General features: G+C 47.6%; 1 protein-coding gene across 1 annotated transcript; it reads right to left on the bottom strand.

The window, feature by feature from the left end:
- Window positions 1-1,443: 1,443 nt before the first annotated feature.
- On the bottom strand, window positions 1,444-3,827 carry LOC117733032 (homeobox protein Nkx-2.3-like). Its single transcript, XM_034536338.1, has 3 exons — window positions 3,696-3,827; window positions 3,188-3,566; window positions 1,444-2,099 (listed from the first exon to the last, which is right to left on the bottom strand). The coding sequence occupies exons 1-3, from the start codon at window positions 3,825-3,827 to the stop codon at window positions 1,444-1,446; spliced, it is 1,167 nt and encodes a 388-aa protein (XP_034392229.1).
- Window positions 3,828-13,065: the final 9,238 nt, after the last annotated feature.

The raw sequence follows: 13,065 nt of genomic DNA, 5'->3' as shown, positions 1-13,065 counted from the left end.
GTAAATATGGACCTGTTGACGCGTTGATCACGTGACGTCACTGTAATTGTGGAGCTCTGTAAGAAAATCAAACCTCCATCCCGGGATCATGGAGTCGTTGTTCCGTGCAGGATTAGGCTGTTACCTGTGAGAATGCCCCCCCCCCCCCCTCACCGCCACCAACCCTTTAAAATTCTCCCGTCCGTGCCCCACATTGGGATAAATGGTGAAACTTGTAGCAATAATACCCCCTTCTTTCACTCCAACGCCTCCCCGCTGCCATCACCTCCAGCCCCGGCTGCCCCGAAGCCTCGCGGCTGGGGGGGGGTTCTCGTAGAGCCTTTCTCCGGGAACAAAAAAAGAAAGAAGCCTCCTGAAGGGGAACAAAAGTGACCACATTTCTCTCCCCCCGTGCCCTCCTCCTCCTCCTCCTCCCCTCCACCCACCCCACCTTCTCCGCGCAGAACAACCCGCTGCCTGGCCCTCCAAAAGGGAATATTAGGACGTCAATCTCACGGCCCCTGTGCGCCTTTGTCTTTGCTGAGTGCCCGGCTCTGCCTACCACACACCTTTTGTCCCACAATCCAATAAGGGCCATTATTCCCCCTGTCCCCGGCCCGGCTGCTGCTCGCTCCTCGGGAGTATTTTAGGTGCTTAATCGCGTCCTTTTTTAAAAAGACCTCAAATGGAGAATAACTTCCTCCTTTCACGTCGCCTGGCACCGGGACAAAGAGTTCCTGTGGCCCGGCCTCCTCCAGCAGCTCTGAACCCTGAACGTGTTTTGCGAGCCTCCCTGCATGTGACCCCCACATGGGAGCATAATTATTGTATTATGATTATTACTTTTCATTATTTAGCGGGGGGCAAGACGTGTCGGTTCTGTGACGGTCATGTATTGTATTCCCAAAAAAATATCGTGTTTTTTTTGGTGCCTGAATTCAGAATCAAACGCACCTTTTTTTTCTTTCTTCCCCTCGTTTCTCTGATTTATTTGAATAGATGTGAAATAGACTAAAACAATTCTCTGTCGAACCGAAACAAAAACATTGTACAAATTAAATGTCCCCATATAACCTGAAACGGTTTAAAAACAACCGAATCATCTTCCGTTTCTTTTTTTTTAGTTCGAATGAGGAGAAATTACGCACGTTTGTGCGTCAAATCCTCACTCTGCGCGTCTTGTCAGGTCAGAGACCACAACATGACATTTCCCCCAAACTGTGACCGTTCACGTGCGTGACATCCGGCCTTCAGCGCACTCCTCTCGGCTGTGTTACAGTCCAAGCAGCCCGGAAATGTACGTGAAGAATTCACGTGAATCCAAAATCTCATCCATTATATAAACAATACAGTTTTCTCGGGAGAAGTTGACAACACACTTCTAAAATATTGTGTTTTGACCAACAATGTAAGAGCTCCATGACAATAAAATTAAAAAAAGAGAGAGTATAGTTTCTGGTGAGGTTACCAGGCCCGGATCCCCTGCAGGGAGCCCTGGCACGACGCGACTCCCGTCCCTTGGTGCATCGGGCCCTGCGGGGAGCCGCCGAGGCCGCTCACGTTCCCCAAGTTCATGTTCATGAAGGCGTTGGAGGTGCCGGAAGGGGGGAGGACGGGGAGGCTGGTGTACGTGCAGCTGTAGTTGCTGTTGTACGCGGGGCTGCTGTACGTGTACGCCGGGTATCCGTTGTAACCGTACGGGTTGGATCCGTACGGAGCGGCGGCGCCGTAGCTCTGCGCTCCGCCCAGACACGGCTTCCCATCGCGCACCAGCACCGGCACGGCGACGCGCCGGGGCGGCGGCGGGTGGTGCTGCTGCTGCTGCCCCGCCGCCGCCGCCTCCAGAGACTTGTCCTGCCGCTGCCGCTTGCACTTGTAGCGGCGGTTCTGGAACCAGATCTTCACCTGGTTGGAGGTGAGCTTGAGGGTGGTCGCCAGGTGCTCGCGCTCGGGCGCGGACAGGTAGCGCTGCTGCTTGAAGCGCCGCTCCAGCTCGAAGACCTGCGCCTGGGAGAAGAGGACCCGGGGTCTGCGGCGGCTGCGCTGCTTCTGCGCCGGCCGCTCCGAGTCGCCCTGCCCGACCTCCGAAGCCTCTTCCCGGGACGCCAACGCGCAGCTCTCTGGACGGGTTGGGGAAAGTCACACATACGAAGGGTTAATCCCTCAACTTTAATATTATTTACTCTTAAACTTCAATCTAAAATATTATATATATATATATATATATATATATATATATATATACAGCCACTACAGAGACAAAAACATGTCCTTTGTGTGATTTTAAATGTCCTCTAAAATACAAAATATTTTAGCCACAGTACACTACAAAAAGTTACAAATTATATAAATTATAAAAATTTGACAATATAATATAAAAACGGCAGATAAACTGTGCAACGCATGGACAAATTGTATATTTAGGATAAAATACAGACGTGCCCAATTCTTTTTTGAGTGACTTTTCGAACTTTAAAGCCACGAGCAGCTTAAAAAAAAACAACAACCTCTAATGCCTTTTTAATTAGTTCATATATATATATTGTGAATAATTCTCCGTGCCACGTGCCTGACGGTGTTTACTCCGCGGTGTCATTTCTTTTACAAACCTCTTTAAACTAATTGTCGGTTTATGGACCACACATCATAACAAGACCACTAGAACGTGTTTGACGTGTCCAGACTTTACTGGATCCGGACTCCCTCCATTTCACATATGCTCTTTATGGCGGAAGATGAAATAGAAACAATATCCGAAACACGATTTTTACTTTAATAATTGTGTCGTGCACCTATATTTTGAGATAAAGTGGTGTTTGTATCTTTTAGCTAATCCGAAGTGATGAAATAATAAATAACAATATATTGCCGCAAAAGAGCTGCAGCATTTTCTTTTATTATTATTATTATTATTATTATTTTTTTAACTATATATTTTATTTTTCCTCACATTGTGTTTCACTACTAATATATTACCGAATTATTTTTATTTTCACGATTAATTTGACTGCAGATTACAGGTGAAGCTCTTAAGGCTGAACATGCACATTATTTATATGTTTTGCAGCCACTGAACACGTCAGATTTAATATTTAAAAACAGCTGCTTTGCGTTTATAATTCAAGACGCAGCACGTTGTGATTCAGACGGTTATTGTTATTGTTATTGACACAAGTGACCCCTTTGTGCCCTTTTGTCTTCAACTCACTGCTCTCCTGCTCCTCCGGCTCGGCGGCTTCCAGCTTGGCCCCCCGCGGGCCCGGGTGGACGTACATGTCCGGGGACAGGCCGGTGTCCCCTCGCTCCTCCTCGCGCGCCGCCAGCGCGCTGAGGTAGGCCAGGTTGTCCTCTCCGTCCGAGGAGAAGGGAGGACTGTCCCCGGCGAGCATGCAGGACGGCGGGGTCTGGAAATGCCGCCGCCGCTGCTGGAGCTCCAGGCACCCGGCCTGCTGCTGGGTGAGGGCTCGGTGCTGGAGCTCCAGGGACCCGGTCTGCTGCTGCGCGAGGGTTCGGTGCTGGAGCTCCAGGGACCCGGTCTGCTGCTGGGTGAGGGCTCGGTGCTGGAGCTCCAGGGACCCGGTCTGCTGCTGCGCGAGGGTTCGGTGCTGGAGCTCCAGGGACCCGGTCTGCTGCTGGGTGAGGGCTCGGTGCTGGAGCTCCAGGGACCCGGTCTGCTGCTGCGTGAGGGTTCGGTGCTGGAGCTCCAGGGACCCGGCCTGCTGCTGCTGCTGCTCCAGCTTGAGGATATCCTTGACAGAAAACGGCGTGGAGGTCAGCGGACTCTGCAGCATCATGTCTTCCAGCTCCGGCTCTGCAGCACCGAGGAAATGAAGCCCACCGAGCAACATGCACGCGCCCTCCTTCCGCACTCTTTTCCTAACAAGTGTGTGAGCGTAAAAGCCCCTTCTGTGGGAGTCGGAGGTGCGTAGAGCCTCTGGAATCCCTCATGGCACGGAAACGCACGCACACATGTGGTACTAGTCCCGGTTTTGGTCCGTGCACGCGGGTCTCTCTGGACAGATGTACCGTCGGGCTTTGTGAGTGGAGCTTTGGACCGGGCGGAGCGGCGCCGCAGCCCCCTCTGATGTCAGGGGGAGGGGAGTGCGGAATGGAAAGTGGAGGCTGGAAGGGAGAAGCGTTTGGGACTTCTAGAGGGAAGGGGGGGGGGGGGCGTACCGGACCCATGTGGGGCGTACCGGACCCATGTGCCCCCATACAAACGGGCTTATCCCACAAGAAGCCCCCCCCCCCCTCTGGATCACTGCAAATCCGTGACCTATTTATTTAACTTGTCTTTTTCTTTTATTACGAGTTTAAACATGTTACTTGTTGTCATCCATTCCACGGTAGGAGAACACGGCGTCCTCGAGGTCACGCCAAGGTCACGGGGTCACAGGCAGGAAGCTCGTTGACCTTCTGGTTTGACTTGATCCACTATGAACAAAAAGAGCAATATATACTTATATATACACTATGCTAAATAATATATAATTAATATTAATATAATAACATTTGTAATGTCTTTATTTAAACAGTGGGTGACGTCACTCTGTTGAAAAGGTGAAGACGAGGCTGCTCGAAACTCTCCGTGATGTGTGACGTCACCCGGCTCCGTATCGCGGGTGTTGTATTAATAACCGATAAGCGCCCCCCCCCCCCCCCCCCCCTCCGTCCCCCCCCCGGGGGGCAATTAAGATTCCTCCAGGAAAAACTGACCGACGTTTTTAGCCAGAAGTAATCTGCTCCTATCAGGGACCCTTTCCGATTTGCCCCCCCTCCCTCCCCCTCCTCTCTACCTCCACCCCCTTCTCCTCCTCCTCCTCCTACACCTCCTACACCTCCACCTCCTTCTCCTCCTCCACCTCCTTCTCCTCCTCCTCCTCCCCCTCCTCCCCCTCCTCCTCCTCCTCCTCCACCTCCTTCTCCTCCTCCTCTCCCTTCTCTCCACCTCCACCTCTTTCTCCTCCTCCTCTTCCTCCACCTATTCCTCCACCTCCTCCTCCTCCCCCTACACATCCTCCTCTCCACCTCCTCCTCCACCTCCTCTCCTCCTCCACCTCCTCCACCTCCTCTCCTCCTCCACCTCCTCTCCACCTCCTCCACCTCCTCCACCTCTTCTCCTCCTCCTCCACCTCCTCCACATCCTCTCCTCCTCCTCCACCTCCTCTCCTCCTGCTCCTCCTCCTCCTCCACCTCCTCCACCTCCTCCACCTCCTCCTCCACCTCCTCCACCTCTCCTCCTCCTCCTCCTCCTACTCCACATCCTCCACCTCTCCTCTTCCTCCTCCTCCTCCACCTCCTCTCCTCCTCCTCCACCTCCTCCACCTCCTCCACCTCCTCTCCTCCTCCACCTCCTCCACCTCTCCTCCTCCTCCACCTCCTCCACATCCTCTCCTCCTCCTCCTCCCCCACCTCCACCTCCTCCACCTCCTCTCCTCCTCCACCTCCTCTCCACCTCCTCCACCTCTCCTCCTCCTCCACCTCCTCCACATCCTCTCCTCCTCCTCCTCCTCCCCCTCCTCTTCATCCTCCTCCTCCTCCCCCTCCTCTTCCTCCACCTCTTCCTCCTCCTCCTCCTCCTCCCCCTCCACATCCTCCACCTCCTCCACCTCCTCTCCTCCTCCTCCACCTCCTCCTCCTCCTCCCCCTCCCCCCCCTCCTCTCCACCTCCTCCTCCTCCTCCCCCTCCTCTTCCTCCACCTCTTCCTCCTCCTCCTCCCTCTCCACCTCCTCCACCTCTCCTCCTCCTCCTCCTCCTCCTCCACCTCCTCTCCTCCTTCTCCTCCTCCTCCACCTCCTCCACCTCCTCCACCTCTCCTCCTCATCCTCCTCCACCTCCTTCCGGGTTATAGATTTTATGCAACAGATTACTTTAAAGCGGTCAATAAAATGTATAAAGAAGGAATAATTATGAAAGAAGTTTGATTTGTTTGATTCAGATTTATTCGTGAACACTTGGGGCCCTCCTAACACTTTGGGCCCCTGAACACTTGGGGCCCTCCTAACAATTGGGGCCCTCCTAACACCTGGGGCCCCTGAACACCTGGGGCCCTCCTAACACTTGGGGCCCTCCTAACAATTGGGGCCCTCCTAACACCTGGGGCCCCTGAACACCTGGGTCCCTCCTAACACCTGGGGCCCCTGAACAATTGGGGCCCTCCTAACAATTCGGGCCCTCCTAACACTTTGGGCCCCTGAACACTTGGGGCCCTCCTAACAATTGGGGCCCTCTTAACACTTGGGGCCCTCCTAACAGTTGGGGCCCCTGAACACTTGGGGCCCTCCTAACACTTGGGGCCCTCCTAACAATTGGGGCCCTCCTAACACCTGGGGCCCCTGAACACCTGGGGCCCTCCTAACACTTGGGGCCCTCCTAACACCTGGGGCCCCTGAACACCTGGGGCCCTCCTAACACTTGGGGCCCCTGAACACTTGGGGCCCTCCTAACACTTGAGGCCCTCCTAACACCTGGGGCCCTCCTAACACCTGGGGCCCTCCTAACACTTGGGGCCCTCCTAACACTTGGGGCCCCTGAACACTTGGGGGCCTCCTAACACTTGGGGCCCTCTTAACACCTGGGGCCCCTGAACACCTGGGGCCCTCCTAACACTTGGGGCCCTCTTAACACCTGGGGCCCCTGAACACCTGGGGCCCTCCTAACACTTGGGGCCCTCCTAATACGTTGGGCCCCACACTTGGGGCCCTCCTAATACTTTGGGCCCCTGAACACCTGGGGCCCCTGAACACTTGGGGCCCTCCTAACACCTGGGGCCCCTGAACACCTGGGGCCCCCAAACCAAGTGGAAATATGAACTCCATTTATTGTCATCGTATTAAAAGCTCAATCTGGGTTTTTAAATCCTCACATTTCTTTTGGGAGAATTTTAGAGAATAACTTTAAAAAAAATATTTTGGTGATTTTAATGACGCTGAACCACATTTTGAGATCACGAGCTACGAAGACAAAAAGAAAAAGAATCACAAAAAAATTTCATATTTAATATTTCCACATTTCTCCTCTGTGACGTCGTGATTCATTGATCCCTGTAGAGACCAGTGGGTCTCCGTGGATCCGGCTTGGGGGGGTCTGCTGGGTCTCTCCCCTCCCACAGGTAGCAAACATCTCCATGTGCAGATCTGGAATCAGACAGATATGTGAGGTCCAACCAACTCTCTCCGATTTACGCTCCATCATCATCATCATCATCATCATCATCATCATCGTCATCGTCGGCGTCATCATCATCGGCCAAACAAAGGCCGGGTGGTGTTTAGACTGGCGCCCGGCCGCCTCCACCTTCTTTAAATAAGCATTAAATCCAATGACGCCAGTTCTCAGACGGGTTCGACGCCGGGGGAAGAAAATACAACTGTTTGAGGTTGAGAGACGGTCGGTTTGTTTTAGGTCGGGCCGTCATTCTGGGACCAGGTTTCCAAAACTGGGGCATCTCCAGGGGTCCTTGAGGGACTTCCAGGGATGTACTTCAAAAAGGTTTCTGGGCCCCGATGGACAGATTTTTGTCCGAAAGTGGAAACCTGCCAAAATAAAATAAAACTAATGGATCATGTTCCTCTTAATAAGACACACAATACAACGTTGTCGTAATGTCACAGTTGTCCTCACTGGGTTGGTCGAATGAAGAATGTTTGTTAGTTGACTTACATAAGTTAAGCGTCAACACGGGACATGAACAGAGGCCTCCTGGGTGAATGTCCTGTGTTTGTGTCATTGGCCCCACCACCTACACAGGCTGTATGGTTGTTTAGCCTCTCCTTGTAGCTGCTTTGTGACTCTTTGAAGTTTGTGTTGCGTATCTTTGAAGTTGCTTGGCGTCTCTTTGTTGTCATTTTACGACTCTTTGTGGTTGTTTTGTGTCTCTTTGGGGTTTCATAGTTGTTGCAAGACTCTTTGTGGTTGTTTTGTCTCTTTGGGGTTTCATAGTTGTTGCAAGACTCTTTGTGGTTGTTTTGTCTCTTTGGGGTTTCATAGTTGTTGCAAGACTCTTTGTGGTTGTTTTGCGACTCGTTGTGGTTGTTTTGTGTCTCTTTGTCTCTTTGCTTCTTGCATCTCTTTGTTGTGGTTTTATGTCGCTGTGTGTTCATGTAGAATCATCTTTGCCCGTTGACTCGTCCGTTCTGCTTGACTTTGTCGCTTCGATGTCACCTGACTTCCTCATTTGCTCCTGTCATAATAACTCCAGCCACAAGAGGGCGCTGTAATGAAATATGGATCGTAATATCCTGCTCACAGACGACCGATAGACGTTTTCTGGGGAGGACGATCTGAATTTGTCCATTCGCCGAAATGGGAGAACAATCTTTTATTTGGATATTATGTGTTTATTTCTTTTAGCTTCTTTGAGCTCATTGTTTTGATTTTAAAACATAACGTGTATTTCAGTCTCGAGGCGCTCATCACCAGTGTTTCCTGCAGCAGGAGGAAGCGGTTCACGGCGTTAAAGAACGTTAGCGGTTTGTGTGGGAGAACCTCAGGGATCATGACTGGGACCTCTGAGGTTGTTGTCTTTGTGTGAAGACGTGCAGGAGAGTGAGACGTGCAGAGTGAGTCATGCAGAGTGAGACATGCAGGAAAGTTCATAACCAACAGACGTCCATCAGGAGGAAGGAGGAGGAAGGAAGACGGTGACCTTTTGTGGGTCTTCATCTCTCACGCCAACACAGATAAGTCTGTTGAAACTGAGCCGGAGTTTGGAGTTTGAAGTTTACGGCACACTGAAAACATGTGCAATAATTAAAATACTGTTATTAATAGGTTATAAAAAATTATAAAAAGCAAATCTAACTTTTTTTTGTTCATGTTGCATTTTAGGCTTTAAAGTACTCCAACCATTTACCTCATTAAGTACTTATACCACAATAAAGAAATACTCTGTTACAAGTATTAGCATATACTTAAAGTAACAAAAGTAAAAGTACTCATAATGGCCCATTTCTGAATTATAAATATTACTGTATTCTGATTATTGTTCTATTACAGTAATGTTGAAGCTGGTAAAAGGTTATTGTTCTTATATACTGCTGCTTCATCTATATGATGAATATAAAAATAAACTAAGTTTATCAAATAAATGTAAGAACTACAATTAGAAAAACTACAATTCTATATATATATATATATATATATATATATATATATAGAATTGTAGTTTTTACATTTATTTGATCAATTTAGTTTTTTTTATATTAATCATACATATATGATTAACTTTACGAGCATTACTGCCAATAATATTGCCAATACAAGTACATAATTCTTATAATATCCGGGGGGCGGGGGGGGGGGGGGGGGAGTATACAATAAATATACATCCCATAGATCAGTTTTGTTATGCTTCATAAGGACATAATACTCCTTTAGTCAAAGTTTATTAAAGTTCGTTATATTATATTATATTTGTGTGCATTCTCATTTTGTCTCCAGGCTTTAACTATAACTTTATACCTTTATAACTTTATAAATAACTTTCCTGTTAGTGGTTATTTAGTGTGGATACCTTTCTCAGTGTGTGTGTGTGTGTGTGTGTGTGTGTGTGTGTGTGTGTGTGAGTGTGTGTGTGTGTGTGTGTGTGTGAATGGAGGTAACAATAGGAAACGCTACACCTCTTGTCTGCTGTCAGTTGCGGCCCAGCGGAGGCGCCAGGCGGCTCTGGATGGTTGGATGGAGAGAGGAGAGATAATCTCAGCCAACCGGTGTGTGCGCGCGCGTGCGCCTTGTGTGCGCGTGTGTGCGTGTGCGTTTGTGTGTGTGTGCGTGTGTCTGAACGAGTGTCAGCGAAACAGAAACACAAACTATTAGGATGAAAAGAGCACATAAATGTTTTAAAATGTAAAGTTTATTATATATTTGCTCTCATATAATATGAACAACACAGTTCGAACATAAAGAATAAACATATAAAGAGTATATAACATTAAACATAAAGATTAAACATATAAAGATTAAACATATAAAGATTATATAACATTAAACATAAAGATTACAAATATAAAGATTAAACATATAACATTAAACATATAATATTAAACATATAATATTAAACATATAACATTAAACATATAACATTAAACATATAACATTAAATATATAAATATTTAACATATGACATTAAACATATAAAGATGTAACATATAACATTAAACATATAAAGATTTAACATATAACATTAAACATATAACATTAAACATATTTAAACTTTAAACATATATTATCAAACACATTTAAACATATAACATCAAACATATTTAAACATATAACATTAAACATATTTAAACTGTAAACATATATATTATTAAACACATTTAAACATATAACATTAAACATATTTAAACATATAACATTAAACATATAAAGATTAATCATATAACATTAAACATATTTAAACATTACATTAAACATATAACAACAATCATATAACGATAAGTGCCACACAACGTTAGATTAACAAATAAATTCTATTAAACAAAATAATCTTTACTTTTGAATATATGTAATTAAAAGAAATGACATTAATAATAAAAAATAAACGAAAGCATTTGAAACTTACAACTACAAGAGAACAAGATTTAAGGAGAAAACGATATTTTTCTCAGGTTTAAAACTATCTTGTTCCCGTTGCAGATTGTTTGTAGTTTATTGAATTGGGCATTAAATTTAGCATTATTGTTATTTTCACATTAATAAACATTAAAATCCTGATTCCGTTTTATAACTTTAAAGCGATTCTTCCTTTTATTCCGTCATAATCACAGAAATCCAACTTCAATCGATCCAAAGTTTGTTTAAATGTTGTAATCTAATTATTGATTTGACACATTTTAACACATTTCATTCGATGTGATATTTAATTTAGTGAAAAATAAACACGAACCTCGATCTATTCATAAAAATAATAATAATAATAATAATAATAATAATAAACCAGAAGACTCGGATCCTTTTAAACTAAAAGTAAACATGCAACAAAAAAAATATAATAATTAAAAAGTAAATCTGGATTCTTCGCAGCCGCCCGCGTGCGTAAAAAAAACAAAACAAAAAAAAGAAGCCTCGCGCCTCTCGGTGGCTGCGGGCCATCCGTGTGCGTGCGCGTGCGCGTGTTTAGATAGCCCCGGCCCGCAGCCAGTAATAGCTCCATTAGGCCGAGAGAAGAAGACGCTATCTCGGTGATCCGTAACGTCTACGTCCGCTCAGCAGGACGCAACCGGCGGCCACACACACACACACGCACACGCGCGCGCGCGCACACACGCAAACACGCACCTCTCCCGGGATCCGTCCTGTTCACAGAGCTAATTACAAAATAAAAGCATTTCTTCTTTTCTTGCGTGTACATCGTTGACGCGCGTGCAGCTCCGCGCCTCTCATTCAGAACTCCGAGTCCTTAAAGGTTTGGGACGGGCCTCTATAATCTCTCACACACTCACGCGCACACACACACACACACACACACACACACACACACACACACCGCTGTGTAAATGTGGGCGTTGGATGGTTTACCTAACGGGACTTCTGTTTCTCGTTCTCTGTCACCGGACCAACAGGCCGCTGACAAACGACCGACTTTTACCGGCAGAGGAATTCATGATTTATGTGGGAAATGAAACGGGGGGGGGGGGGGGGGGGGGGGGGGGGGGGGGGGGTAATGTCGTCCACCCACGGGGCAATTAAGACCGGTGCAGTTTGTATACAGGAGGAGAGAGGAGGCATCCAGAGTGATAGATGTGTGTTTTCTTATATTTCTCATATTGGGGCGTAGGGATCCACTCGTAAAGCCTCCACTTCCATTGTTATTGCTGCGGAGGAAACAAGTCGTTATGCGGCCGCGGCGCAGTGATTTATCACCGTGTTGTTGCTTCACTCAAGGAGACGTTTCCAGAGAGGCTGGGCTTTAATTTGATGAGAGGAGCGAGACACACACACACACACACACACACACACACACACACACATACACACATACACACATACATACACACATTCACACGCACACGCACACCCTCATACACGCACACACACGCGCAAGAGTTCTCCAGAAATAATAATGATTTTTATTTTTTAAAGAAAGTAGAGTAAAGCTCTTTAGTCTTATCCCACCGCGGGGGGGGGGGGGGGGGTATTTCCTCAGAGTGGATGAATAATTCCCCCTCAGATAAACTCAGACCACGTGATGAGAAGTCTGCCTGTCTGTGTATAAACTTGGGGGCATTAGTGCCTCCGGAGGGGGGGCAGACCACTCCATCACGGCGCAGACAGTCCCCCCCCCCCCCCCCCCCCCCCCCCCCCCCCCCCCCCCCGCACCATTAGAGCCCCTTCGCCCTACTTCTTCCTCCCCTCTCACTGAGCGAGGTCTTTATCAGCTCTCTATCTCCCAAACAGCGTCCATCTCTGGCCCGCCGAGGGGCTCCATCCATCAATCACATGCGGGCCGAGGGGCTCTCCGCCCGGCTGCTTCCCCCGTCGGACGACACACACTTTTTGGTATATTCATTACTATTATTACTCATAATAATAAAGCTCCATTTGTGCACATTTGTTAGCGGTATTAATGGAGGTGCAGCGCGTGCGTAAAAAGCACACTTTTAGGAAAGTTGGTTCTTTGATATGTGTTATTGTCGAGAAGATGAATAAAAGTAAATAATAATTACGTCTCCAGAAATATGGTGCAAACAGGAAACTCTTAAACGTCAATATTTGTGTTATTCTTCTTCTTCTTCCAGCTCGTGCGTTGTGGGGATCAATTTACATCAGACACGATATCATCATTCAAGAGTTTCGAACACGTGACCTCAAGACAGATTTTATTTCTTTAGGACCAAAGAAGGAAACATGGCAAACATTAAAAGACACTTTCTCTCTCTCTCTCTCTCTCTCTCTCTCTCTCTCTCTCTCTCTCTCTCCCTCCCTCTCTCTCTTTTCCGTCTCATGTATCCCGGGCAGCCTTTTACCGTGTTTGTGTTCGGTAGTTTATTTATTTTTTTTCTGCCGGTGCCAGACGGAGAGAGCCATTAGTCCGCGTGCGCCATTAGACGGAGTCCGCGTGCGCGTCGTCCCGTGAGCACGGC

The sequence above is a fragment of the Cyclopterus lumpus genome, chromosome 1 (genome assembly GCF_009769545.1).
Source record: "Cyclopterus lumpus isolate fCycLum1 chromosome 1, fCycLum1.pri, whole genome shotgun sequence".
In the NCBI taxonomy this organism is placed as follows: Eukaryota; Metazoa; Chordata; class Actinopteri; order Perciformes; family Cyclopteridae; genus Cyclopterus; species Cyclopterus lumpus.
The sequence above is the reverse complement of the archived record's forward strand: the minus strand, read 5'-3'. Positions and strand labels throughout refer to the sequence as shown.